The sequence below is a fragment of the Trichoderma virens genome (assembly GCF_000170995.1).
Source record: "Trichoderma virens Gv29-8 chromosome Unknown TRIVIscaffold_82, whole genome shotgun sequence".
Classification (NCBI taxonomy): domain Eukaryota; kingdom Fungi; phylum Ascomycota; class Sordariomycetes; order Hypocreales; family Hypocreaceae; genus Trichoderma; species Trichoderma virens.
Genome location: NW_014013667.1, coordinates 808,577 through 835,388, shown reverse-complemented (window position 1 = coordinate 835,388; position 26,812 = coordinate 808,577). Strand labels below are relative to the sequence as shown.

Below are 26,812 nucleotides of genomic sequence, written 5' to 3'. Positions count from 1 at the left end.
CTGGGCCTCAAATAGCCACATGCGTCGTATTCAAATGGAAGCCTTCTTCAGCTCTTTGGGTTTAGGTGACCTGTGTACTTCTCGGTGGCGCTTCGTCTTTATTCGGAACGGCCGAATCGTATAATCATTGGAACATGTGCATCAATGCAATGAATCCAACTGCAGCGTAAGAGAAATGAACGGCCTGGTTGGTTCGGGCACGTATGGTAAAAAATAAAATACAGTCAGTAGCGAAGTATATACATATTTAATCGCCCTTCTCATATAGCCTAAGTACCGATGATATAATGAATGTATTAACATACGTTGAACAGTATTGGAAAGCAAATTAGGAATGGTCGACTCACACGCGGCCTATAAAATTGGGTATAAGGAAACGTGATGATACCACCTTTGCCGTTTACTTCATAGCTAAATCAGTTAGATGGGCAGCAAGGCCGATTTAGGAGCGGCGCTATGCTTTTGCTAGAGCGCAAATGCAATATTGCAGAGGCCTCACCCCCTTATCGAGAAATGGGTGTACTGAGAGCAACACGGTATTCGACACACGTAGCCTGAATGTATAGCAACATGCGCCATCCATTTTCCCCCCCTCATGCTTGTTGTGCTTCAAATAATTATTCCAGATCTAAGAGTATAAAACGGTTCTTCTTAGAGCATTGCATAGAGTCATATATTGCTACCTACAAATGGCAAGATTAACATGATCCAACGGTGAAATAAGATTGTCTATATGAATAACTAGGGTATCAGGACTAAAGTCTCGCGACAAAGGAAAATTTGTACATGTGGCACTTTGCCTTTTCATACATTCCAAGTCTAGGTGGTGACAATCATGATGTCTGCTCTTCACTCTTACGGCGCAATTCCTCTTTGAAATCTCTCCGAAATTCTCGAGCATCATGCCGTACCTTTGTGCCAGCTTCACGTGCCTTATCTTTCAAGTCAACAAAAACTGAACCAAATGGGCGTTTAGTGTCATCTTCCGGCTCAGCTTTTGTCTCTCGAGGCCGGAAAAGATACCCTTTAACGGAGTCGCCGACTGAGAAAAGGCGCTTCACTTTCCTCGCTAGCTTTGCCCCTGCAGATAATTGTTGAGGCTTGGTGTCTCGCGAAGAGGTGGAAACGAAACTTTTGTTGCCTTCTTGTATCTCTGAAAGCCTATTGCTAGTGTTGAGATGGGATATCTCCGCCGGTTCGTCGGTAAGTTGAGCCAGAGGTGTCATTACATTCTCAATCAGCGCATCCGACGACGTTTCCGTCTCTTCAGGCGTTTTTCTGGCGTGCATAAGCTCTCCCAGTCTTATTACTGAGAAATCGCACATTTTTTTGACAACATGATCATATGCTTCTGATGACAACTTGTATTCTCCATCTTGCAAAATGTATGCGGGCATCTGAAGAAACTCCTCGACATGCATCACCGTCTCACGTACTGTTTCCCTCGGTGCGATGAACCACTCCCTGTGTCCACCTTGACATTTGAAACATTCTAAAACACGAATATTGGCATGCCGGAGTATGATTTGGGCAATGCGCTCCGCATGGGGGGCTCCGACGAATCTTTTCGTCTCATAAATAATATCCGTATTGATTCCGTAGCAGTTGTTGGGTTGGTGCAGTCTCTCTTCAGCACTCTTACTCGACCACCCAATCTTAAAGAGAGAAGCGTTCTCCTTATGTTGGAGAATATATACAACACCTTCTCTCATTTTATCTGCTGTGGGATGGCTGCTGATCACTTGGAATACTGGCGAGTGGTCTCGTATCGACCCGCTGCGCTGAATACTGGTAACACCAAGTCCTTTGATGATAGTGTCTTGTCTCTCGGAGATGTCTTCTTTTATACCAGCGGTAAATGCCAAGTCTCGCATTCTCTCGTCGCCATACTCTTGCTTGACATCGGGAAAGACGATTATATCTTGAACAACCTCTTCTGCAACAAGAACCTCTTCTGCAACAACAACCTCTTTAAGAACCTCTTGTTCAAGAACCTCTTTAGGAACAGGAGCCTCTTCATCAATATTTTCTTCTGCAATAACGTCTCCCTCAGGAATATCCTCAGTAATGGACTCTTCCTCGGTGACATCCTCAATGTCAAATCGGGAGCGTGTTCCATTGCGCAAAGGAGTATTAGGGAGAGAGCTCGCGAATGTTGTGTTGCTGGTAACAGAATGAGACTCAGCAATACTGTCAACGAAAGAGCTGCCATCATCTGATGTTGCACTGGCTGATGATGGTATGAATCGTGTAGGCGTCGAGGGTACAAGCTGTAGTGCAGCTGCAGTTATTGGTTGTATATTGGATGAATTGGTTGATGGCACAGATGGTGTAGGCCTTGGTCTTGAGGTCGACGAAAAGCCTTGCCGCACAGCTGGACGTTGTCTTGAAGTGGATCCATCGGTTATCCGTTCTGTCTTCCACTGGTCGAAAGCATCGAGGACTCTCTGACGATGCCACCTCTTGCAATGTGTATAAGTGATAAAAGTTTTCATTTTATCATGAAAACTCTCTGTATCAGGACATTCTGTCATGTCCTGGAATTCAGAAAGCAGACTAGGTGTATGCCATCTTTCCTCCTTTCTGCATGGAGGATTTCTGCACCTCCCACCATCAACTCTTTTTGCTCGACAGGTTTCGAAATCGGAATCTTGAGGATTCGGACACACGTCAGTGTATCGCTGTATCTCCTCAAGCTTCTGGAAGACAGGATTTTGCCTCATATTTCTGGAAGCCATCTTGTGTGGGTCTATTGCTTTGATCTTTTAAAAAGTATACTCCTTTGACGATTTTGTCTTGGTGTATAGGCATGCTCATTTATACCGTAGACTCTGATGAGAGCCATCAAGTATTAATGCGTAAGCGGGTGAGGCTGTGAAGTCGTATGGGGCGCTTGACGAAACTACAGATATGCATGTTGGTTCTGTTGTTCTAAACTATGTCACGAGCCCTGTCTCTTGGCGGGCAGAATTCGCAGAAGATGGGCTGTTTTTGCGACCAACATGCATATATTGGAAGCCACTAATCCAACTCGGCAGCTCGTTTTTCAAAAGCTGAATGCGGGACATGCAATCCATGTCACCCCTGAATCCCGAGTGGATGGATGACATGTGCTCGATGCGACGACTGATCGGTGATTAGAGACCCGATCGCTTAAATATGGAGAATTCTTAGACGATACACGGATTGCTCGGTTGCTTTTGGACTATGAAGGAGCAAGAAAATTTTAGGACGCATACTCGATATCGCGCACTAACTAAATAACACACCTCATGTTTGCCTGGTTACGCATTTTCCAGAAACAAAACGGGTTTCATTCGTTGATTAGATCGAGAAGTACGATGTACAAAGAATTTTGACATTGACCTGCTCAGTCGACTTAGTGAGCTCTGAAACTTCCCAGGAAGAGTGACATTCAATCTCCGCTCTTGCTCCGTCGACATACGAGTACCCTCCTGGTATGTTTATTTCCTAGGTATCCAGGGACAATGTGAAGCATTAGACGACCCTCTTAGGATTCTGCTACAAACCCATGTATCTCGCGGAAATAATAGAAGACGAAATAACTGGCCGCTTTAATACACCCTCTAGGGCTGTAGCTTCGGCCGCAGCCGAGAAGACCACCAAATGTTGCAGAAAGCCGGTTTTCCGTGTTCTCTGAGAAATGCTGTTGGTCCTGCGGTTCAAGCAGCCCCCAACGAGGAGAAGACCCACGCAAGATGCAACACGCTACTGCGCGTAAGCCACACAGACGCCATGGATTTTCAAAGCCAGGCACCTTCTGTAGCGACTTTGGTTAGCCTCATGCCCATCGCGGCATAGAACTGTAACCTCCTTGTTTAGTGCAGTCAAATGTTCCAACCGGGCCGGGCTGTGTAGGATGCTATTTTCGATCTCTCGCGACGGGCCATCTCCGCGGTCGCTTTAGCGCACACCCACTCTCGAGCTGTTATCGAGAAAACGAGGTCAGCCATTGGGCCGGCGCTTAGATGATGCAATTGTTTGGGAACTTGTGATAATTGAGCTGTCCTGTACTATGTAGAGAAAGCGGCTCTCCACTATTTTCCAGATACCAGAAGCATTGGTTTCTGAGTATCAATACAGAACATGCAGACGGATAGATTCGATGCGTTTCGGTCAATCCTGCTAGTACTTCCATCATATACTACAACCATGTTCTAATATAGGTTTCTGTGAATATGTGTATGAGAATTCTCGTCTCGCACATTGAGGTTGATTCGTGTCTGAATTGTCGACTTTCTCGCGTCACTGATGAAAGGGGCACAGGTTGGCACAGGTTGGCACATCAAACTGGAAGGGATAATATTCACAAAAATGAATCCAATTACGGCATGCAAGATTACAGGGATAAATCGATATATATTAGGCAACTAGATCAATATGTATCAAAAAGGGAGAAAGGTATTTAGTGGCCTATCGATACGCATTCGGGCTGATAGAATTGACACCTGTTAGCCATGGTCCCATTGCTGCGTAGCGAAATCAGGTACACAAAGCGCATCTTAAAAGAGGGAATACGTACAATAGGCTGGTAATCTGAAGCCAGATATAACGGATCATCAATATCCGCGATTTCGTCGAAAGTATTTATGGTATCGCCAGGCATCTCCCGCTCTGGTTGAGTCGGCTGCCCGGTCGGTTCTGTGCATCCAATAAACTCGTTCATAGCGGCTCGAGGTACTGTATCAGGCTCTGTGGCGGTACCCCAGTTAAGGCCCTTCTGTTCGACAGCCTGGGCAATTAAGTACTGTTTGACGTTCTTGGAAATTTCTGAAGGACCGGCGCTAGTCATCTGAGCTCGAATAGTGGGTTTCGAGAGGAAATAAGCCGCCAATCCGGCGACTTGTGCTGTTGCAGGAGAACATCCAGTAAAGCAGATGAAAGAACCATAGTCGGTAGTCCCACCACAGGCCTTCACGCCCATAGCATAAATACTGAGAATGTTGTTTCTAGAGGTGTCGAGTATGCTAGATCCCTTATTATCTTCCCCAATATATCTGGCGCCGTTAGCATCTGCATTGCCAACCACGGTAAGTCCAGTCTCGCTGCCTCCACGGGCCTGCGGTTCGAATGCTGCCAGGTCCTCTGTAATATCGTTGTGACCAGCCGCCACTGCAGTAACACCAGCTGGGTAAATGTACTCATTGAATAGCCAAGGAAACGGATTGATCTCTGGGCTTCCAACTACTTGATCCGAGTCCCAAAATAAGGTATTGATCTCAAAAGCTGCATGTTTATAACTCAGTTGGGTGGACAGGATACTCAAAGCAAGGTATACTTACCAATGGACATGGAGAACACAGCACGGCCCGACAGCCCTCTGTCAACCACATTATGGGCGCTATACGCGATCCCCTTCACCAGTTCCCACAGCGTAGTTCGCGGCCCAGTAAACCCTGAAACTTTCACAATAACCAGCTTGGCCATTTTGGCAACACCAAAATAGTAACCAGCAGCCAATGAGGCCATACGGGTACCGTGTCCTGTACTATCATCCCTCACATCGCTCCGAGCTGTACCTCCGGTTCTTGAGTTGAAGAAAGAGTCTAGATTTTGCACTGGCCTATAATCAAATTCCTGTAGCATATCAGAAACTGTCTTTTCAATGCGGAATGGGAGAAGTACTTGATTGGTAGGGGCAATCCCTTTATCTATAACGTAGATGTAAACTTGGTTATCTGGATCTTCTGCGGTTGCATTGTCATAGAGAAAGCCGTCGAAGTTCTGGACTGACTGAGCCGGAACTTGGTTTCTGGCCCAGGGCGATGAAAGCCATCCAAGATGATAATTATATGAGTTAGATTGTTCAAAATAAAATTCTGTAGCCACTGAAATACCTCTCTTTGTTATCGCCTCGGAGACGTTTGTATGTGAGAGATTTGAGAGAGTGTCCGGAGATACAGTTCCAATGGCGCCGTCGTCTTCAATTTCAGTTGGATCATCTATTTCTGCATTCAAGCTGACGCTTGCAACGTTCGGGCTAGCAAGCAACTTTCCAGCATCGCAGTTGTCTATCTCTACGAGCAATGCGAGGTAGCCAATGCTCGGGTAGCTGTCTTGATCCACTAAAGCTCCTTTGGGGAGACTATTGATAAGATCGTTGGCATCATCATCAGAGGTATTTTTCTGAGTGAGAACTACCATAGGCGTTGGGGACATTGTAGGACTGCATGTGGTTGTTGTCGATGTAGATGACGCAGTTGTGACTATAGTGCTTGTGGGCATACCTATGCTCGAGGATTGCGGCGGTGGAGGCGATGATGTTCCGATTGAAAGAAGAAGGAGGAGTGACAAGACTAAACACAGGAAAGTCAGACAAACCAGAATTCTTCTTATATAGATCGATAATCTTGGGGAAACAATGATAACTCACAGATTCCAGTAGCTGCACCGGCCCCTGCAGTGACGATTCCTGGAATACCAATTGTTTGAATCTGCTGCTAATTAGTTTTCTAATGCTATGAGCTTCAACAACACTTTTTTTGCATACTTGTGGGTCAATCGCAGCTAGATCTCCCGGAACATCTATCGTAGGAGCAGATGGGTTTGAGTCGATGCTAGCAACCTCTCTGTCAACGACCGTCTCAAGGCTGCCTAGGGTTTGATCTGCAAGACTGCCTGTGGTGAGAATATTTACAGTTAGCAAAATGAAGCAACTATTGTCATATGACGCCCCTAAAATTGCAATCCCGTTCACGATCTTTTCTTTCTTAATGGGGATGCTTACTAGCTTCGTCCGCTAACTGTAATTGATCCCTAGTTATCTAACAGTCTGAGGGTTAGATGAAAAGTTATCCAACAGACAAGATAATACCGAGATTGTTATGAGTCTTACCAGCGGTTCCAATTCTATATCATCGGCAGCAGCTATTCCGGCGTAGCGAGAAACCGTAGCCGCTGATGAGCCTATTTTTATGTCATTGTGGTTAGATCTTCTTTTCCAATGCACAGCTATGAAGCAAGGAATATGCTCTTACTTGCAGCAGATCGAGCGAGACGGAACGTATTCCCGTCAATTTTTAAGCTTTGAAAGATGTTCGATGGCACATCTCGGACCACCTTTGCATTTTTTGATGAACCTTGTGTTTGCAGTTGTTGGAGATCACTTCTATAGTCGTTGATAGCTTCAAGAGCCTCTCCTAGCGACGAATTTAACTGGAGAAAAGCGTTTTTTAACTGGACGAGGTCTGGGAAGAACCAAGAAGAGTCATTATAGGCCTGGACACGAGACATAGCGCCGCAGAGCTCTGTGCTATTTCCTGCGCAAACTTGATTACAGTCTTTGGACGAAGCTTCGGTCGCATTGTGCAAAGTGTTTCCGACATAGCATACGCTTTAAACAAAGCATTAATGGCTATTAGCTATATGAGTCTCATCTGGTGGGCAAGGGTGATCTGATTTGTAACATACCTTCCGTTCTCAAGACCGGCATATCTCCACGCTCCTTTCTGCGCAAATGCAACACATTTCTCAACTGTCATGCCAGTTGTACTATTATCTGTGCTCTCTCCGGCAACTAAGACTCTCGCAGACGGAGAATCTACAAAACATCCGATATTCGTGAAGGTTCCCACAGATGGCACTACGGTAGGGCTCACTGAGGTTGTGGGGACCGAGGAAGTTGATGTTACAGTTGTAAAGGCCGAAGCGGTTGATGCGATAACAACTGTGGATGAGTTTGTGCTGGCTATAGAAGAAATACTGGTTGATGAGACGCTGGATCTGGAGCTAGTTGTGGCAATAGTGCCAGTTGAGCTGATCGTGCTGGTCGATGACACGCCGGTTCCGGAGCCGATGGTAATGGACGAGATGGACGTAGTAGAACTTTGTATACTCGATGGCGGAAGGCAGGTATTTGTTCCGCACAGTTGACCTGAAGGACAAACGTTGCACGCAACACCGATGCTACATTGCACGCCGTTATTATTGCAACACACTGCATCCGAGACGTAACAGTTTCCATGGCTGCATTGGTTCAATGATGTTAGCATCACGAAATTCACGTGTCAAATGTTTTGTTAGACTCACCAACAGCTACCCCCATTACAACCGACAGCCTCGAAGGTGGTCGGGTTCAAAGAACAGAATTTTAGCCCTGTTGTTGCGCAAGCCAGAGTACCTTCGAAGTTGACACAGCCATACCCAACAGGGCAAATAACGTTGTTGGGGCACGCCGTTTGTATACAAAGAAACCCGCTTGGACAGGAGGGATCTTGAGAGGCTCGCCGAGAGAGTCCATGAGCTTCAACCCTTGCTCCCAAAGGTCTTACGATTCCATGTAGTGGAGGCAAGGCTGCTATTGGCGAGGCTTGAAGAAAGACGGTGACAATAACAGCCACTGCCGATATATGCGATAGTGGCCACATGATGGGCATTTGATATGAGACGAGAAATCTACCCCCAGTATCACGAGACTCTTAATACTAAACCAAGAGCGAGCCATTCGTTTATAAATGTTTTATCGGCTTGCACGTGTCTAGCATCCTTGTAAAGATTAGCCAATGGCTTTTAACAAAAAAAGGAGAATAGCCAAGAAGCCCTGCACTCATTACTATCAGAAGTTCCTACAAGGACAAATATGTGGAATCACAGGGTGCATCTACGTCGTAAATATCTACTAACTGTCGAGTAATGGATCATCTCGGGTCAAGACCGCTAACTAACTTATAGTACTGACTATAACAGCCGGCTTCACTACCTCACATCATACAATACAGTGGTATGGTTTTATCTTGTTATCAGCACTACTGCAGAAATACAAGTCTTGTTATCCTTGTTTCTCTGGGTCTCTATGCACTAGTGAACTGTGTTCAGTCTAATTACCGGGCTTGTCTCGGGCAAATCCTTGACTGCACCAATGATGTAGGCAGTAATAAGGTATTGTCGTAAACATAAACATAGAGTCCAGACTCTTCTCATCGAATAGTGCTTCGTATTATTCCTTGCACAATGTGGAATGTATTTTCATTGGAAAATATGCAAATCCCTATTTCAGAAGATATATGCCGTGTCACTTTATAGACTCATTTTCAGTTTATTTCTCCTGAAATTCCGATTCAAATTATCACATGAGGCATTAGAAGTGATAGATATTGAATGATATGTGTTGCCTCTGCTACGACTACGATTTTGAGGGCAAGATAAGCTTCTATTTAATGCTTTAAAATACCGTTCTTATATTTAATGATACTTAAATTCTTCATAACTTACTCCACACCGCAAATAAAAATCGCCACGACCACTCTATGCTAACAATTTGTGTTGAGTTTTATTTCTCTGGCTTTGTAATATCGATATAAGTGCTTTGGCGGAAAAAAAGGAGCAGCGCACGGACCATAATGATTGATTTAGGGAAACCCATTCGAGAATGTCAGCTAGTGCTGATAACTAGAGCGTGCCTAACTGATGAGGCGATATTAGTGAATACGGAATGGCTCGTGGTCTACATAGTAGATGGAGGCGAATATTGCATCTATCTTTGTTTACCTGTTTTTTTTTTAAAAAAAAAAAGAAAAAAAAGAAAAAGAAAAAAAGAAAAAGAAAAAAAAGAAAAAGAAAAAAAAAAAAAGAAAAAAAGAAATCCATCCGCTCTTATGACTAGGAAAGATTCAAGGCTGCAGTAGTGTTAGTTGACTGTTACATATATACGGTTATCTCGGCATCATTGTTATAGCCGATATCTCCAGGCGCAATGAATATAATACTACTTTGTATCTAGAAAATAATAAGACGACCAAACTAGGTAGTAACGGAAGTTCCCATAGAAAGGGGAAGGCGAAGCTATTCAAGGTGCCCACTATACTAAGAACACCACTCTGAAGGAAAAAACTACTATCTACTGTCTGCGGACGGGGTATTCACGCTATCTTACTTGGGGCATTCGAGCATCTAGATTTGAACTACTAGAAAATTTCCCACATGAACGTCCTTTTCTCTGCTACTAGCACCATAACCATGTCTCACAAAGTGCCCTAATATAAAGGGGTTAATATTCCCACCCACTTGAATTTGCATGCAAGAGACAAAGTATGGCTAGAGTCAAGATGTATTCCTTCGATTCAGGTTTCTTCTCACTCTTACTCACTATCCTCCCAAGTGTCGCCATTGCCGCCAATGATGTTGATGCTGGCTTCAATGCCTACGCGGCAGCTCAGGTGATGGTTAATAAGGCCTCACACTCCTGGGAATGGGGTACAGCTGCAGAAGCTCTATTAGAGCTGTATAATCCCGAACTTTCTGTCTTTGGATCGAACCCTTTCCCTAATGGCAAAGTACCTCAGGCTAGCCCTAATACTTTCGCTCTTGAATATGCGAGGGAGTTCATCAACCGCAACTCACAGGTTCTTGTCGACAATTCTGCGGTTGGTGATCCAGCATCATTAGGTGTCTCAGCGATTCTCCTTGGCCAGTCAGACAGCGTTTATATCGGGGCGGCCAACCGCCAGGCTGATTATATTCTTAACGATGCCCCAAGATGGAGCAATGGTGCGATTTCTCATCGGCCTGATGTTGCTGAGCTGTGGGCAGACAACATGGCCATGTCTTTCCCATTTTGTATGTCGCTTTTTCTTTTTCTCTTAGTATATGAAAGGTAATAGGACTAACTGAACTTGTCTTTCTAGTGGCTTATCTTGCTGTCCAGCAGAATAACGCCTCGCTTATGTCCGTCACAGTTCAGCAGTGTGGCCTACAACGTGATGTTCTTAAAGGAAATAATTTTAACTGGCAACACATTATCGGTCCGCAATCTCAAGATACAGGTCTTTGGTCAACAGGCAACGGCTGGGCCAGCTATGGCATGGTGCGAGTGCTACACACACTCCAAAAGTGGAGCGTTTCGGCCTCCATGACTTCACAAGCTACCCAACTCAAGGGGTGGATCAAGGAGATTCTCGACGGTGCTATTCAGTCAAGCTTGGACGGCGGCTTATTGCGTAACTATCTCAACGATGCCAGCTGGTTTGGAGAGATTTCCGGAACTGCAGCACTAACTGCTGTGGCATATCGCATGGCTGTCAACGATCCTTCTATGTTTCCGCAATCTTATATCACCTGGGCAGATTCAAATAGGATGGCCCTTGCAAAGAAGCAGAGTAGCACTGGCCTCTTTTCGCCAGCTGTCGACCCATACAACTGGCACGACAAGACCCAGTATACTACTGGATCACCTGAGGGCCAGGCATTTACAGTCCTTCTATACACAGCATACAGAGACTGCGTCAACGCGAAGGTTTGTCAAGCACCACCTCCATCTGCAACAACTATCTCGAACAGTGGTCTGGGGCCTATTGATATTTTAACTGTTCTTAATGCGCCTATGACGTTCAGTCAGATGCCAGATCCAACTGGAATTGCTTGTGGTGCTCCTCAGAGTTGTGATACTGATGGCTGTAATGGCACCTTCAGTGGGCTAGTAAAGAACCCGGTGTGTAAAGCCGGAATCAGACAGGGTTGCGAGTGCATACCTACAGACAATACATGCGGTCCGCACAAGAGCTGTGACTTGAATGGCTGTGCTGGCAAGTTTAACGGCTTGACCCAGTATCCTCAATGCACAGGCAACTTTGTAGGTTGTGAGTGCACACCAACAAATACCACATGCGGCGCACATCAAAGTTGCGATTTAAACGGCTGTGCTGGCAAGTTTAACGGATTGGAGCCCTACGCTCAATGCACTGGCAATTTCGTGGGATGTCAATGTACGCCAACGACAAACACTTGTGGTCCTCATCAAAGCTGTGATCTCAACGGATGTGCGGGTGAGTTCAGTTTGACCGACGGCAATGCCTACTGCACAAAGAATTTTGTCGGGTGCCAATGTACAGCGACATCAAATACCTGCGGAGCTCGACAGAGCTGCGACAACAATAACTGCCAAGGTGCATTCTCGGGTTCTGTACCTTATGCTCAATGTACCAACTTCTTCAAAGGCTGCCAGTGCACAGCAACATCTAAGACATGCGGATCGCCGCAGAGCTGTGGCCTTAATGGCTGCGGTGGTGCTTTCAGTCTGACAGATGGAAAGGCGTATTGCACTAAGAACTTCGTTGGCTGCGGATGCGTCGCGAATCCCGGAACATGCGGTGCTCCTCAGAGCTGTGATAACAACAACTGTGCCGGCAAATTCCCCGGAAACGTGCCGACACCCCAGTGTACCAATTTCTTTAAGGGCTGCCAGTGCAAGGCAACTTCGACGACATGCGGAGCGAAGCAAAGTTGTGATAATAACGGTTGCGCCGGTGCTTACGACTCAGCGGGCGTGGCTCGCTGCCAGGGTAACTTTCAAGGTTGTCCGTGCAATCCTACATCAGTAAGTCCTACTGGTTTCATATCTGATTATGTCTCCAGAATATCTAACAATCTTAGAATACCTGTGGCACACCCCAGAATTGTGATGCCAATGGTTGCAACGGTTCCTTTGACAGTAACTCCAATACGGCCCGATGTCGAGGCAAGTTTGCGGGATGTGTTTGCATCCCCGTTGCCGTAAGTGCCTTGCGCTTCAGATACGGCGATTGTATTTATCCATCATTGACACTGACTATGATCCAGTCTACCTGTGGCCAGGAGCAATCATGCGGTGCCAATGGCTGCAATGGCGCCATCAACTCTCAGGGCAACGCTGTCTGCACAGGAAACTTCTATGGCTGTTCATGCATCCCTGATATCATCTGGACTCCTCCACCTCCACCTCCACCACCTCCGCCATCAACATCAGAGTCCATCATCATGATCAGTCTGGCGTCTGAGATTGTTAATGATCAGGCTTCATTTTGGTGGAATATCTTCAACATCAATGGCATATTCCTCCCTGGTGGGCTGTGTCTTATCTCGCCCATCAAGATGAGTTCAGGGACTCAGCCATATCCTCAGAGTATGCCTACTTTCAACATTGACAAATTTACAGGCTGCAGCTACTCTGGTTCGAAATCATCCGTGGGAACGATGACGTGTGATGGCAATCCGTCCATTCAATGCTTTGCAGGGAACGGAAACACGGACTGCGGTGGTATTATTTACGAGTATGACGTTGAGTGTCATATAATAGGTTGATCAACATGGTATTTTGAGATAGATCAAGCATAGTATGCAGTGCCTTAGGCTTACATACCAAGCTTCAAGTAGCCTTGCGTCTACATGAATACATGGTATCCTTCTACAAACCACAGATCCTACTACGATAGATTAGGGTGGCTTTGAATAGACTATTGACAAAAATTCAAAGTATTTTCAACTTGTCCTATCAGCATTGTCGTTCTCGAGCACTACGCATTTAGCCTGTCTACGACAGCATTCAATGTTAGCAAGCCTTCTCGGTAAACAATCCAGAAGAAATGCACTAGTATGTTTTAGAATGCCCCCAATGGCATTACGAGTTGCTGTTCCTCTGTTTCTGTTTCAGTTGACGCATTACGCTCGATTTTGATAAGAATATTTTGGCAATTCGTAAAGCACCAGCCTTACCATTGTCCAAGATACCATTAATTTAACGAGAGCTTATGTATAACTAGGTCGTCTTTGTTAGTATATAGCAAGCTACGATGGATTGCGCGGATTTGGAAGTAGTCAAAAGCCGAAAGAATGGCATAAGTCTCAACCTTACTCCGGAATGGAGAAGCGCAGCCCTGACATTAAACTCCACAAAGGACGAAAAGATTTACATGAGGCGTTTATGGAGTTTCTTCAAAATGGACTTGTATGCATTTTTATGCCATCTACCTATTCTATATTGCGAGTTTTATAGAAAATCACCCAGACAATTCGGGATTTATCATCGAACGGAGTCCTCGAGTAAGCATTACCTTGACTGTAACTCCCCACCGGCTATACTTTTGGTGACCAAGTTGGAGAGGGCGCAGCATACATTGTGATATCGAGACGAGACAGCTCAAACCGAATGAGTAGGTGCTTTAGGGTATCTATGCATGTGGGAAGCGGCTCGCTACTCAAATTTTAGAGCAGCAGACGCTAAGACAGGCAGTCGGCGAGCCAAATACGGAATATGGGCGCAAAGATGGACGGACGGCGAGCCTAATAAGGAATGCATATGGGGAGATAACAAGACAACTCTTCGCACCTGACCTATTAATGGCCGCCTTTTCTCTGGGATTGTATAGGTTCAAAAGTTCCTTCATCCTAGCCCCGTCGCTGGCCTTCTTTGGTGGCACGCCTTTCTAAGGCCCTCTAGGCTGCGATTACAGGGGACATTAGCGTAGGGGATTGGCGAGGAGAGGCCCTGTCGGCGAGAGGTTCGCAGCATAGAGTCCCATAGATTGAATCACTTGCCAGGTATCGCTGCCAAGCGTTCCATCCTCATGAGGCTTGAGAATGCCGTTTCATTTTAATCGAGAAGAAAGACGGCTTCTTGTAAATCAAACAAAAACATTAACAGAGAGAGAGTGCTAATAGCGAATACTATTAGACTTTATCATGTAATTAATTTAATTGTTCGTTTACAGATGTGTCAGGTCGCAATCGCCAAGTTGGTTCGCAACTTGAGTTCAGCTCCCAAAGCAGTGAGCCAGCAGGACGATACTGCTATTTAATATAGCCCAATTCCCGAAATGCTCTGTCTAGAATCCCCCGAATAACTTCATTTTTGCGGATACTGTAATCGTTCATCGACTCATTACCCTTGCGAGCTGCCTCCGCCGCCTCTCTCTTCGCCTGGACATAGAGCTCTTGGTCCGCCGGCGTCTTCCGCAGCCAGTCCCGAAAGATCTTGTGTCTCACAGTTTCTGGGCAGTCCAGGCCAAAGACGTGAAGGTTGGTATGAGGCTCATAGGCACAGAAGAAGCGGTGCTCATGCCACGACGGCTCGCGGAGCAGGAAGTCAAACCCGATCGCCTGGAGCTGAGGAACGTACGCGGCCTCATCGAGCGGATCTTGGACTGTCAGATCGATGTCGATAATGGGCTTAGCAGCTAGGCCGGGGACGCTGGTTGACCCAACGTGCTCGATTTCGAGGGCGGTTGAGCCCAGGGCAGATGCGATGCTTTCTTTGAGCAGCTTGAATGACTGTGGCCAAGAGGCATCTGGCTCGACGATCTCGATCTTGGGCTTTACTCGACGATGTGCGATTCTTTGCACATCATCTACTTCGAAGTCATAGTTCTTGATAATAGCCTCGACTGATGGAGCCATTTTGGCTGGCTGACGATAGTCGATCCCCGCCTGAGAGAAATAGCAAGATGCTAAATAGATTGAAGTCTCCCTGAGAGTTTGGTTTATGGGTCCTTCATATATGTATGTATTCCTGCAGGTAATGGGGTCCGTCGGTATAGTAAGACCTCCACATCTAAAGCTGGAGGATCATCCCACTGACACCACCCACAGCGCTAAACACATGCTGCATACAGCAATCAATGCTAAGGACCTGGTTAGATCCAGTCTATAAATTACGACACTGTGTCTTGCCGTAGACATGGCTAGGGTGCACTGATTAACAACAGTTTGCAAGGAGACACTATTCCCTAATAGATGTTGGTTTAGGTTTACCATACATATTGATTTAACTGTTTCTATATATCTTAAATACAACTACCCGGAGAAACAAGGCTCCTTAAACCTTCCTCCAAGTCATACCTAGTCTCTGGAAGAAGGAGAAAAGAGTCTCTTCAGCGACATGTCCACGATAAGTGGACTGCCACAATGCAGCAAAAGAACCTGTCAAGGGAAAAAGTTACAGATATGTCCGCTAAAATAAAGCATGAAACTTACCCGCAGTTGGCCCCAGCTCACCAAAGCCTAGAAGTTCTAGCACCAACGGCGCCAACCTCACAAGCACACCAAAGGCAAACAGGGACAAAAGCACAGTGGCTGCGATCTCGACAGGATGCTCTTTGACGTATTCGAACAGATCGGGGAACGTAATCTCCGCAGCTTTGGAAGCTTGGTCATATGCTTCAATCATAGCTGGGCCCATCTTTTCGTGTCCATCTCTCAACGCCCCCTCCAACTTCTTCAGGATATTTTGCGCTAGCCATTCCGACCATCCAGTCGCAAAGACGGCGTCCTCGAGTTGTGAGGAAAGGAGCGCTCCGGATTTTTCTGCACAAAGGAGAATTTCGATAAAGTTCTCGGCAGTTTCTTCGATGGTGTAGCGGATGGGAGGATGAAGGGATGGCTTTTCTGTGACGATGCCATCAGTGCGATAGGGCGAAAGAGACGCCGCGTGGTCATCATCACAAAGACAGCAGAAGAAATCCATTTCGCTTTGATTAGATTATAATAATCGTGTAGATGATGTAGGAATAAAATGCTTGAAGGGAAAATATAAAAGGCTATATCCTTGGGGTGGTGAAGTGCAGCTGGGCACATGGAGGCAGCCTGACTGCACTTTATGCTCTTCTAGCTGATGCGGCTGTGCACACGCACGTGCTGGCGCAGCATCACTTTTGCTGTTGTTGACTCAAACAAAAACGCCTTGACTGGCGTTATTGCGAGCTGATTCAAGGGATGCAGGGAATTCTGCAGGCCGCCTTGGAGGCTGGCGGGTATGCGGGAGGCCGACAAACATGATGGCTGGAAAGTGGCTGACCGCTTGAGAGGCCGGAGAAGAGGGCCAACAGAACGCGAAGAGTGGAATCGAGAGGGATTTCTGAACGATGAGAGAAGCTTGAGGTATTCGTAATGGGCCATCTAATTTCATCGCTCAACTGCGAGCTGATGTTTAATTTTATGGCGAAGCGTGAAGGATTATGGCTGGAACTTGTGTTTCTCTTCATACATGTATTTACAGGTAGGTACATATGCATAACTGTTCCATCACCACGCCCTCATCCACCAACCCTGCATCAAAGCGGCCATTACCACTTCCCCCACACCGAGCATCGATAAGTCACTACAAATTATTATCAAACTTCAAATACTCTATCATTCCCCTTTGTCCAGAAGTTTTATTTTCTCATCTTATTTTTTCTTGCTCCACGTAGGATTCTATTCTAAGTCTTCCGGTGGCCCTGCCATGGTAACGTGCCAAACTCCAATTCCAACAACCAATCCGCCTGCAATAAAACCAACACCTCTGGTCTGCGGCTACCAATGGGATTTATGATGGCGACGGTGAAATGCACAAAAAAAGCCATTGTTTACGGCGAGTATTTCGTTCCTGAGAGAACAGATCCAGGGCACAACGGCGTACACGCAATCACCAATAGTGACCATTCCATTGGAGCCAGATCCAATAATCTCCGTGGAAAGGGGGGGTTGGGTTGGGTTGGGTTGTAATCACCCAGGCGAGAACGTGGATGTAGAACCTTTAAGAGCATTGTAGAGGTGCATCTGCAGGCCAGTCTTCACCATCACGCTTGCACATTGTTTAGCCAGATAATTTCAGGGCCCTTGGAAATTTTATGGCACAGTGTTTTAGCATCGACAACCGCATGGTAGGTAGATGTTGAGATTCTATTATCTAGTATCCTTCCTGCAAAAGGCAATAACTTCCATAGATCAATGGCCATATGTCTAAATGTCCTTAAATAAATGGAAAGTCTACACTAAATCCCACAAATAGTAATCATTAGATGGCAGTTGTGTTTCAATCTACTCCCCTTTTTTCATATTCGCGAGAATTGCATCCGCCATTCGCTGGCGAACGCGGTGTGGTATCTCATGCCCACAGTCTTCTAGAATGACAAGCGTTGCTCCTTCGACGTCATCTCTCAGAGCCTCTGCATGTTTTAGAGGGAAAATTTGGTCCTTCGCAGCATGAATAACAACGGTAGGGCATCGAATTTGCTTGAGCAACTCGCGCGGCCATCTCACACCTGACGCATCAGAATGATTATACTTGGTCCACATAGTCCCGCTCTCTTTCTCGCGATAATATGTAATCTCGGACTCTCGTCTAGATTCAGCCCTCTCCTCTTCTGTAGGCGGTTCAGTTGCCAAGGCAAGATCAAGTCGCATATATGATTCGATCCAGCTTTCGTCATCGTCTCGGTCGTCTGGAATCTCATATGCCTCAGCCAGCAGCCACTGCCCCTCCAAGTGTACTTGGGGCAACTTATCACTAGGAAGCTGTTGTCGCCCAACTGGACTGGTGAGTACAAGTGCAAGACTTCGGACAACATCAGGCATCCGACTAGCTGTTTGCCAAGCAAGAGTTCCACCCAAGCTAGTGCCCACGAGGTGAACATTTCCAAGTTCAAGGTGTTTAATGAGGCCCACGATATCATCAACCATATCATCTAGCGTATATACCGGCGCACCGTCAGTTGGCTTGACAAAAGATGTTGAGCGGCCTGTATCTCGATGATCAAATCGAATGAGGAAGTGTGGATGATCTGGAGGACTGAGAAGTCGCATAATCCCGTCTGTTTTCTGTGTCATGGCACCACTGTGCCCTGAGATGAGAAGTATTGCCGTGTCCGATGGGCTCCCGAATACCTGATAGCAGATCCGGCATCCGGATGGAAGCGATACAAAAAGTTCCTCAGACATTTCTTTAAAAAATATTGTTTAAACGAGAACTGATTGTCGTTGGTTGTCGTTATGGTGCCTGATATGAGTAGTGTTTATTCACCAGCCCGACTAGCCATTCTGGCGGAAGTCGAATCACCTGATGGCTATTTAGGAGCATCTCCCTTGTGCAGGGATGGAAGCAATGCGGGGTTCGACAATTTGCGTCGTAACCATCAGACGGATGGCCAATTGTGTTGGTCGCGTTGGCTCTGAAATTGCATTAGACATCATATCGTTATCTAATAAGCCCATCATGTCTTTCCAGCATTGAACATTTCGGCACTTCTGCACTTCTGCACATATCCGGACAGTGTTTCTTTCATTCTTCAAACAGACTATGCATAGTGATTAGCGGGCACAAGTGCTTATCGGAAGAAACGATCATCACCTTTGACCGAACCGCGCCCATGGGTTTACAGCATAATGAACAGACTTGACAACGGCTAAGCTATTGGTGAAAGCTACCGACTCGACTGGTCAATTCAAGTTGTTGTAGGGCAGCTCAATGAGTGAGCTATTATATATTTTGGGCTTGACATAGTTATTGACAAAGTTTATGAGAAGAAACAAGTAGACATAGGATGGTAGGAATTTGAGAACAAGCGATTGGGGAAGTCCGAAAGACAGATGAAATGTCAGACGTTGTCTCTATGCGCCTCCAATTAGCTCCAGCACGTAGCTCGACCAAGTCAATTCCTATATTTACATCTATTCATTTTGAAATCTTCACATTCCGCATTTTTTTTTTTTTTTTTTTTTTTTTTTTTTTTTAGATATTCAGAATACCTAAATGAAACGGGGAAGAAAAAACGAATTGAATCTACAAGTGAGTTTAACTGGAGTTGTTTATAGACTTGCCAGTGCCATCCATCGTCGTCGGCCCACATATTTGGCGGTCGCTACAATACAAAATGATTTTCGACTGATTTATCCCTTATGCCACTGGTTTCAATCGAAGTATCGTATGCCCTCTAGTTCTTCCGGCTCGGGTCACGAATTGAACCGACTCAGGCTTGACCCTCTATGCCATGATGTTTATTAGAAGAGAAATGCAACATATTTAAAATTGACCTATGTTGTCGAGTTACCTCATGGCATGCAAAGCTGCGCACAGTCAGCATTCTAAGCATCGTTTACTTCACACGACACGACGTCATTAATAGCAGTTTCGTTTGCTAAAAGTTTAATTTCCAGGCCCAGAACGTTCGATAATCACTATTGCTTAACGGAGCATATGGCTGCTGACTGCATCTGCTTATTCGATGGACTAAGAGTAGCTGAGGTCAGATGAAGAGGAATGCGGTGAGGACGACATTTATTTATTTGCACTAAACAACAGAAATACCTTCTCTCTTTTCTCTCTCGATCTTTACACGAATGTTTTGAATAATTTATTCCAATTCGGCTCTCTTTTCAGACTATAATCTTGTGGTCTTCATTTTGCATTCTTTACGGGAGTAAGTATGTCTTCAGTGGCCACCATAGACGCCGGCAGAAAAGCTGTGAGTTCATCTTATTGTTTCTCGATACAATATTAGAATAGACTCTAATAGCTGTAGGCCTTGATACTCCGTGATAAGCTAGGTGCCGACAAGGTTATCTTGCCTGATGATGCTTCCCCAGATTTAGGCAAATATGGCACATCTTTCTACTTCATCGCGCAGGCCGCTCAGATCGCTCCTGCATGTCGCATTCTCCCAGTAAATACTGCGGACGTCTCAGAAATTCTCAATGTTGTTCGGGAAACCGGGACAACATTTGCCGTTAAAGCCGGAGGTCATTGCTCATACCCTTCTGGGACAAATGCTGAAAACGGCATTACTATTGACCTAAGCCGTCTAAAGGACATCAAAATATCCGATAATCGAAAGTCTGTCACCGTTGGAGCTGGCTGCAGGTTTGGTGAAGTCTACCGCGAACTGGAGGCCCATGGGCTTGGGTGTGTCGGTGGCCGTGTTTCCAGCGTCGGTGTTAGCGGGCTTACCCTGGGAGGTATGAGTGTGCAGAATTTTCATTTGAGAGCAAACATTAGACACAATGCAGTAACTGAACCGTTATCTAGGTGGTATTTCTTTCTTCTCGACTGAGAGAGGGCTTGCTTGCGACAATGTCGTAAGTTACGAGGTAAGCTTTGCATCCACCATCCTTAATATGCTAAACAGTCGCTCACGGATCCCTTCCGAAGCTTGTAATTGCCAATGGTCAAGTTCTAAGCGTCACCAAAGTTTCCCATCCTGATCTTTTCTGGGGGATGAGAGGAGCTGGGATCACCTTTGGTATCGTCACTAGCTTTGAGCTGAAAACCTTTGACCTTGGAGAAATATGGGGTGGCTCCAGTACATTCGCCCATGAGAACGAGACTGCAGTCCTCGAAGCATTTGATAAGTTTGTACATGCGGACCAAGATCCCCTCGCTGAAGCATTTCTGGTAGTTGCCGATATGGCAAAGGATGGTAATAGTGTGTACACGATGGTCTTGTCTCACAGCAATCCGCAATCCGATACCTCGGTTTTCAATGATTTCAAGAATCTCACTCCTCTTGCCTCATCGACTCAGACTCGCACTTTGACAAATTTTTGCGACGAGTTGGATAGTCGAAATGAGTCAGGTTTCAGGTATTTGCTTCTTAGTAGATCAAATAAGGCCACTGGTGGACTTCTATCTGACGAAATCCTCTAGATACCGGACCAATTCACTATCTGTGAAATGCCATCTAACAACCCTGAAAGAGATTGCTGCTATTCATGAAGAATGTGTGCATCTCTTAAAGGATTGCGATGGCTTCGTACCCACACTACTATACCAGCCGTTGCTTGGGGCTATGCTTCCCAAGGACGATGTAAGCAATGCCCTGGGAATTAAACCAGAAGACACGCCCTTAATCGGTATGCTAAAAACGCCATATCTTACAATTAAACTAGGTTTTACTGACAAATATTGTGAACAGTCATTGCGCTTCTATGGAAGTGGACCGACATACAACATGATAAGCTAATTTCCCAAGTCGCTGATCAGTTTGTAGAAAAAGTTGAGAAGGCCACTCGGGCCTATGGCACATTCCACAGGTACCAGTATCTTAACTATGCAGCTAACTACCAGGATGTATACGGTGGTTATGGAGAAGAAAATAGGAAACGCCTTCTAGAGATCAGAGCAAAGTATGATCCGGAAGGGCTGATGTCAATTCTGCGTCCAGGGATCATCCAGTTGTCCGGTCAGCAGGAGATGTGAAAAACTTTAGCAATAAAAGTTCTTATTTTGAAGGATGTATTAATCTGGTAGACAAGACGACTCGGTTACTTCAATCAATACGGGTCATTAGCCAGCAAGATTCTCGGTGCGGCCCACATGAGTGAATCATTCCCACCTATAGCTGTTCACAATGTACTACACAAGATGAGCCATCTGAATCACGAGTATCTTGACTGGAACGCCAGCGCAAAATAGCTCATAGAAAACTGGAAACAAGGTTTCATTAACTTGGCATCTCAGTTGAAGGTATCCACCGGTTGAAACGAAACAAATGTGATCCAATTTAACAGCCATATTGAGGCCATAGAACTTTATTAGCCAAAGTTTTAAGCATATTTATTAGCCGTGGTTAAATTGGATCGGCTATATAAAAATAATATCTCCGTGTGCTATATATGGTAACATTTCCTCCGCGTATCACATAAGGTAGTATTACCTCCGCAAATTATACGAGATGTTACACTCGGATTCTCCGTCACCGGGTAAATATCCTATTTTAAATACCGTAGTAGTAAACACATGAAGATGAACTCGCCTTATTCCACCAATCGTAGATTTTGAGCTTCTCACTCTATACTTCTATAAGTATATAAGAAGCTGGCGATGCCAGTTATCTGATGGAGAATTGCTTATTATCATCAAGTTTTACTTCAGAATCTGAGCAGTGTAAATATGAAATCCTCCACAACGCACATTCTTACAGCCCTTGGCTGCCTTACCTGGGGTGTTCTTGGCCATGGACAAATCCAAAATTTCACTGTTAATGGCGTGTACAACCAGGGTTTTATCCGTATGTCTTCCTTCTCCTTGCAGCTTCCATCCGGCCGGGCAATTTCTAATGCATGTGCTCCAAACAGTCGATTATTACTATCAAAAGGTCAATACTGGCCATTTCCCTAACGTTGCAGGCTGGTAAGCTACAAGTCTAAGATTAATTCATTTATTGTTGTGGCAAACCTTTGAGTACGTTGCTTATACAAAAGTAGGTATGCTGAGGACCTAGATCTGGGTTTCGTCGCCCCTGACGCATATACCACGCCCGACATTGTCTGCCACAAGAACTCGGCTCCTGGTGCGGCCAGTGCCACTGTACCAGCTGGCGGTACCATCGTCTTTCAATGGGGCCCTGGCCCGTGGCCACATCCCTATGGCCCTATTCTTACCTACCTGGCTCAGTGCAGTGGGTCATGCACGACTGTGGACAAGACATCGCTACGCTGGGTCAAGATTCAAGAGCAGGGTATCAATTATAACACCCAAGTATGGGCACAGCAGGATCTTATCAACCAAGGCAGCAAGTGGACCGTGAAAATCCCATCCAGTCTCAAGCCTGGTAACTATGTGATCCGAAGTGAACTTCTTGCGTATGTTACTTCTTCTCGTTTGAACTTGCCTAATTGATAGTATTAAACTAACGTACACAGTGCCCATGGCGCCACGAGTTTAAATGGCATGCAAAACTATCCGCAGTGTATTAACATTGTCGTCACTGGATCTGGTACTAAATCGCTTCCTGCCGGAACCCCAGCAACGTCGCTCTATAAGCCAACTGATCCCGGCATTTTGTTTAATCCTTATACAACGATTAAAAGCTACACAATTCCTGGCCCAGCTCTGTGGGTAGGGTAGATGTAGGAAATATAATGTAACCCCCTGTAATGAGGTCTCAGATGCGGTTGGGCAGATATTCGCTACAGAAGCATATGCTGTGGAACTGCGTGTATATCTCTCTCCAAATTCAACTAGGCAGAAACCTCAAATAATCCATGATAGTTGCTTACCTATAAAATATTACCTCCAGTTGCAAGAGTCGATACCTCTGAAGAGAAATTCCTACTTAGATGCTTCCTTAAGCGCGGTAATGGCATTCCCCAGGAATGTTGCTCTCGCTAGGAATAACGCAAAATTGCGCTAATTTGTACAATGTATCCTCGGGCTAAAGCTGATACCCCACTTGCGCTAACATATCTGCACTACCATAGCAACCCATAGCATATTGTCATTATCTTACATATAGTTCTAAACGATTTAAAGAGTCCTGTACTTAATATAAAGGCTTGATTAGACAAAAAGAGAAAGTCACACACGAGCTTTAAAATTTCCAAGGACCAATTTAATACATAAATGAAGTATAGGTGAAAGCTGTGCCAGCACAATTCCGTAGTTAAAGCACTAGATTGTTATCTCTCAACAATCGAATCCTATAATAGCGCTTGCCTGCCGAGCATGCCGAAATAACCAGGGATCAGGGCATCCTGGCTGTGAGGGGATGCGGTACAATGCATGATATGTAGCTAATGATGTAGAATTTCGCTAAGTGAGGCTCAGATATGTAGCTAGTAGTGCGGCGGTAGTTTGGCAATATCTAATGGCTGTGGACTCACCACGTCAGTTGCAGTTCTTGTAACTATTGTGAACCTTCGTATGCATGACGTATCAACGCGTACACATTTGCGCATAATATGATGAATCAGGAAAAGGTATGACCTTCTCTTCCAGTGAAAAGATGGCCCCTTCACACACACACATCTATGCTAGTCCAGTGTTGGCCTAGAACTCCTCTTCCCACCCCCCAACTCTAGGAGGGTTTCCCCTCATGGTTGCCTTCACTAGCGGATAATGCGGAGTAAATAATACCTACTAAATAATTTTGAGGTGTCTTGAACGGTTAAATGCGTGATGCACAAGGCTGTGGGATTGGGGTCTCTTGGGTAGGACGTTGTTAGTTGGGAGATGTTTTACATGTTGGGCACAGATGGCTGGCCGAGGACTAGGGATTGGTCTCCGCAACACGTGAATGAACGTACACGCGGCTTAGATTGTGAATAATACGTTAACTCCCCACAACTCTACTATGGGTCGTGGCCTACCCCACACAACAGGCTCGGGGAAAAGTGGATTCTATATGGAAGAGACACTTGACATAATGAACTTGACTTTAATTGGCTAAGATAACCTATCGAGTGAACTGATAGCTGTGTTATTCCGTTCATGCGTCATGAGCATTACCCATCATCAGACCTATATAAATAAGAGAAATCTGCACAATCCCTGAATTGACGGCAGTGGATTGTAAGGAGGGGGGACCATAGGGGTAGCTTCAGCACAAGCCGCTGTAAACGTTAAATTTCAAATCTGGTCAAAAGAATGATCTCTCCTGCAGAGCTTCCCTTTGGCCATCAAGCACATTAGAGGTCTTGAATGGCGTTGTGAATGTGAAGGGTGTCGGCATAAGTCTTCATGTGGAGGATCTTGCCACTATTGTCAAACTGGAAGGTCATCACCGATTCATGGTTAAATGGCTTGCCTATCTACAATTTAGTAATCTGAGTTTAGTTTTTTTTGTAATCATGTAGCGACTCACCAGAGAGTGTTGTTGCAGTAGCCTTGAGCACAGCGGCAGCCCAGTCGCTCTGGGGGCCGCCTCCGATCACTTGAAGGACTTTGCAGTCGTGAGGCTTGGAATAGTCGATGATGTTGGGAATATCAGAGAGACCCCCATCGACGACCTCTGACTTGATTGTATCGGCGCCCTGAAGCTGGGTGGCGTGCTGGAAATCATGTCCGTTGATGTGGAACTCAACGTTGTCGTGGAAGTGGTTGGTGATAAGTCCATTTTTCTGGGCCTTTCCTCCAGTTCCTGCCTTCTCAGCAAGGTCTTGGGCAATGTGGGCCTCGAGGAGGCTTCGAATTTGTTCAACGGATGGAGCCATTGTAAGTATAGCTAATGTGCTTTGGAAATTGATATCAGAAAGATAAAAGCTGGTAGTTTGAGTTTGTGCTTGTCGATGAGATTTGAAAAAGAATGAGAACCTCAGAGATGGGGTGCATTTATATTGTTATGTGAGACTACATTTCAACTAAGTGTTAGACTAGACATGGCACCTAATGCTACATCCTTTGGAAAACAGTATCCCAGCCCTTCGACATCCACATGCCAGGTTGAACACTTTGGCCTTTCCGATGGCCGAGTGGGACCCGGCTCTCAGCAGCGTACAAGGGAGGGGTAAAAAGATGTGTATAGAATATGCCATCAGCAAATCCTGCAAACGTATCACTTTTCACTACAATATTAGTTACTTCTTTCCCTTCAGCTGTGAAAAAACTGCCGCGTCTTTCCGTATTGGTCACTGCAAGGCCCTTTTGTTTATCCTATGATGAAACTACACTTGATGCCAGGGTAAATTAGTTACCGCTGGCTCAATTGTGCTTTCTACATATTAGAAGCATCATTTTTTATTTCACTTACTAGCACAGCCATGATTTCGCCCTAAACTTCTCTCTGCAATGCTACGTAACAACAGGGCGAACAAGAGCTCCTAAGTGACTCTCATCCAATGAATCTTGAGCACTCCATCACACTTCCCTTAATCACATGTGCTCATCATACACATTCAGCCAGCCACGATTTCCAACTGTGAAAATGATTGGGTTAATCGGTGCCATCGTAGATATTATCATGACGTTTGTATTTACGGAACTTGTTCGAGACCGAAATGATAGGGTATTACAGTCCTTTTGTTTTCAGCCGCCTCTTTTCAGCTGTGATAATGTTCAGGATTCTTTCCGCATTAGTAGCTGTAAGCTCTTGTGTTCGTCCTATGTCGAAACTCCTTTGGTGCCGCAATGACGGCAGAACCGTTGTTGCCTAGTGTTAATGTGAGTCTACTAAGGAGAGTGTTCCCCACTGCTATCTCTAGGTGCAGAAGTCCTGATTTGCCAATTTAATAATGTAATCCAACTAGACATCACGGACAGCTGAAAGAGCTGCTAAGTAGAGATTGTGGGTAAAGTCTATCCTGAAAAAAGCTCGAGGCCAACAGGTTGTGTTAGAGTTTCGTCTGTACTGATGCGAGGAGCCACGCTATGATCCTTGCTCCATAAGTCAACGGCATGCAAGTCATTAGCTGGACCTACAATACAAGAGATAGGCTCTAGTAGCGTTGTCAAATACTAGTAGTACCACTGGAAGCTGGTTGCGGCTTATTTGAGCTACTGTAACGTATAAGAGATATGATAGGTTATGAACAGGGAGCTCTAGTAATAGTTAGCTTTGTATAGAAGCGGAGCGAG

At 45.5% G+C, this 26,812-nt stretch overlaps 9 protein-coding genes across 9 annotated transcripts; 3 read left to right on the top strand and 6 right to left on the bottom strand.

The window, feature by feature from the left end:
* Nucleotides 1-833: 833 nt before the first annotated feature.
* TRIVIDRAFT_224596 (uncharacterized protein) lies at nucleotides 834-2,495 on the bottom strand (the record flags this gene model as incomplete). Its single annotated transcript, XM_014098660.1, has 1 exon — nucleotides 834-2,495. The coding sequence occupies one exon, from the start codon at nucleotides 2,493-2,495 to the stop codon at nucleotides 834-836; it is 1,662 nt and encodes a 553-aa protein (XP_013954135.1).
* Nucleotides 2,496-4,472: 1,977 nt separating this feature from the next.
* On the bottom strand, nucleotides 4,473-8,387 carry TRIVIDRAFT_203489 (uncharacterized protein; the record flags this gene model as incomplete). Its single annotated transcript, XM_014098659.1, has 12 exons — nucleotides 4,473-4,490; nucleotides 4,544-5,247; nucleotides 5,304-6,317; nucleotides 6,395-6,455; nucleotides 6,512-6,639; nucleotides 6,749-6,764; nucleotides 6,857-6,927; nucleotides 6,999-7,354; nucleotides 7,432-7,495; nucleotides 7,620-7,749; nucleotides 7,959-7,986; nucleotides 8,050-8,387. The coding sequence occupies 12 exons, from the start codon at nucleotides 8,385-8,387 to the stop codon at nucleotides 4,473-4,475; spliced, it is 2,928 nt and encodes a 975-aa protein (XP_013954134.1).
* A 1,677-nt stretch (nucleotides 8,388-10,064) lies between these two features.
* Nucleotides 10,065-11,260, top strand: TRIVIDRAFT_156047 (uncharacterized protein; the record flags this gene model as incomplete). Its single annotated transcript, XM_014098658.1, has 2 exons — nucleotides 10,065-10,575; nucleotides 10,644-11,260. Coding segments are annotated over 2 exons (1,128 nt in total), but the record flags the coding sequence as incomplete, so codon positions are not given.
* Nucleotides 11,261-14,559: 3,299 nt separating this feature from the next.
* On the bottom strand, nucleotides 14,560-15,165 carry TRIVIDRAFT_46891 (uncharacterized protein; the record flags this gene model as incomplete). Its single annotated transcript, XM_014098657.1, has 1 exon — nucleotides 14,560-15,165. One exon carries the CDS (start codon nucleotides 15,163-15,165, stop codon nucleotides 14,560-14,562), a length of 606 nt encoding a protein of 201 aa, XP_013954132.1.
* Nucleotides 15,166-15,583: 418 nt separating this feature from the next.
* TRIVIDRAFT_155768 (uncharacterized protein) lies at nucleotides 15,584-16,231 on the bottom strand (the record flags this gene model as incomplete). The annotated part of the gene is made up of 2 exons (XM_014098656.1): nucleotides 15,584-15,687; nucleotides 15,742-16,231. The coding sequence occupies 2 exons, from the start codon at nucleotides 16,229-16,231 to the stop codon at nucleotides 15,584-15,586; spliced, it is 594 nt and encodes a 197-aa protein (XP_013954131.1).
* Nucleotides 16,232-17,565: 1,334 nt separating this feature from the next.
* On the bottom strand, nucleotides 17,566-18,465 carry TRIVIDRAFT_47050 (uncharacterized protein; the record flags this gene model as incomplete). The annotated part of the gene is made up of 1 exon (XM_014098655.1): nucleotides 17,566-18,465. One exon carries the CDS (start codon nucleotides 18,463-18,465, stop codon nucleotides 17,566-17,568), a length of 900 nt encoding a protein of 299 aa, XP_013954130.1.
* Nucleotides 18,466-19,949: 1,484 nt separating this feature from the next.
* On the top strand, nucleotides 19,950-21,718 carry TRIVIDRAFT_193312 (uncharacterized protein; the record flags this gene model as incomplete). The annotated part of the gene is made up of 6 exons (XM_014098654.1): nucleotides 19,950-19,992; nucleotides 20,116-20,478; nucleotides 20,549-20,610; nucleotides 20,672-21,102; nucleotides 21,167-21,372; nucleotides 21,435-21,718. 6 exons carry the CDS (start codon nucleotides 19,950-19,952, stop codon nucleotides 21,716-21,718), a joined length of 1,389 nt encoding a protein of 462 aa, XP_013954129.1.
* Nucleotides 21,719-22,411: 693 nt separating this feature from the next.
* Nucleotides 22,412-23,546, top strand: TRIVIDRAFT_111696 (glycoside hydrolase family 61 protein; the record flags this gene model as incomplete). The annotated part of the gene is made up of 4 exons (XM_014098653.1): nucleotides 22,412-22,529; nucleotides 22,597-22,651; nucleotides 22,726-23,103; nucleotides 23,164-23,546. The coding sequence occupies 4 exons, from the start codon at nucleotides 22,412-22,414 to the stop codon at nucleotides 23,366-23,368; spliced, it is 756 nt and encodes a 251-aa protein (XP_013954128.1).
* A 1,381-nt stretch (nucleotides 23,547-24,927) lies between these two features.
* Nucleotides 24,928-25,452, bottom strand: TRIVIDRAFT_68102 (uncharacterized protein; the record flags this gene model as incomplete). Its single annotated transcript, XM_014098652.1, has 2 exons — nucleotides 24,928-25,046; nucleotides 25,104-25,452. 2 exons carry the CDS (start codon nucleotides 25,450-25,452, stop codon nucleotides 24,928-24,930), a joined length of 468 nt encoding a protein of 155 aa, XP_013954127.1.
* Nucleotides 25,453-26,812: the final 1,360 nt, after the last annotated feature.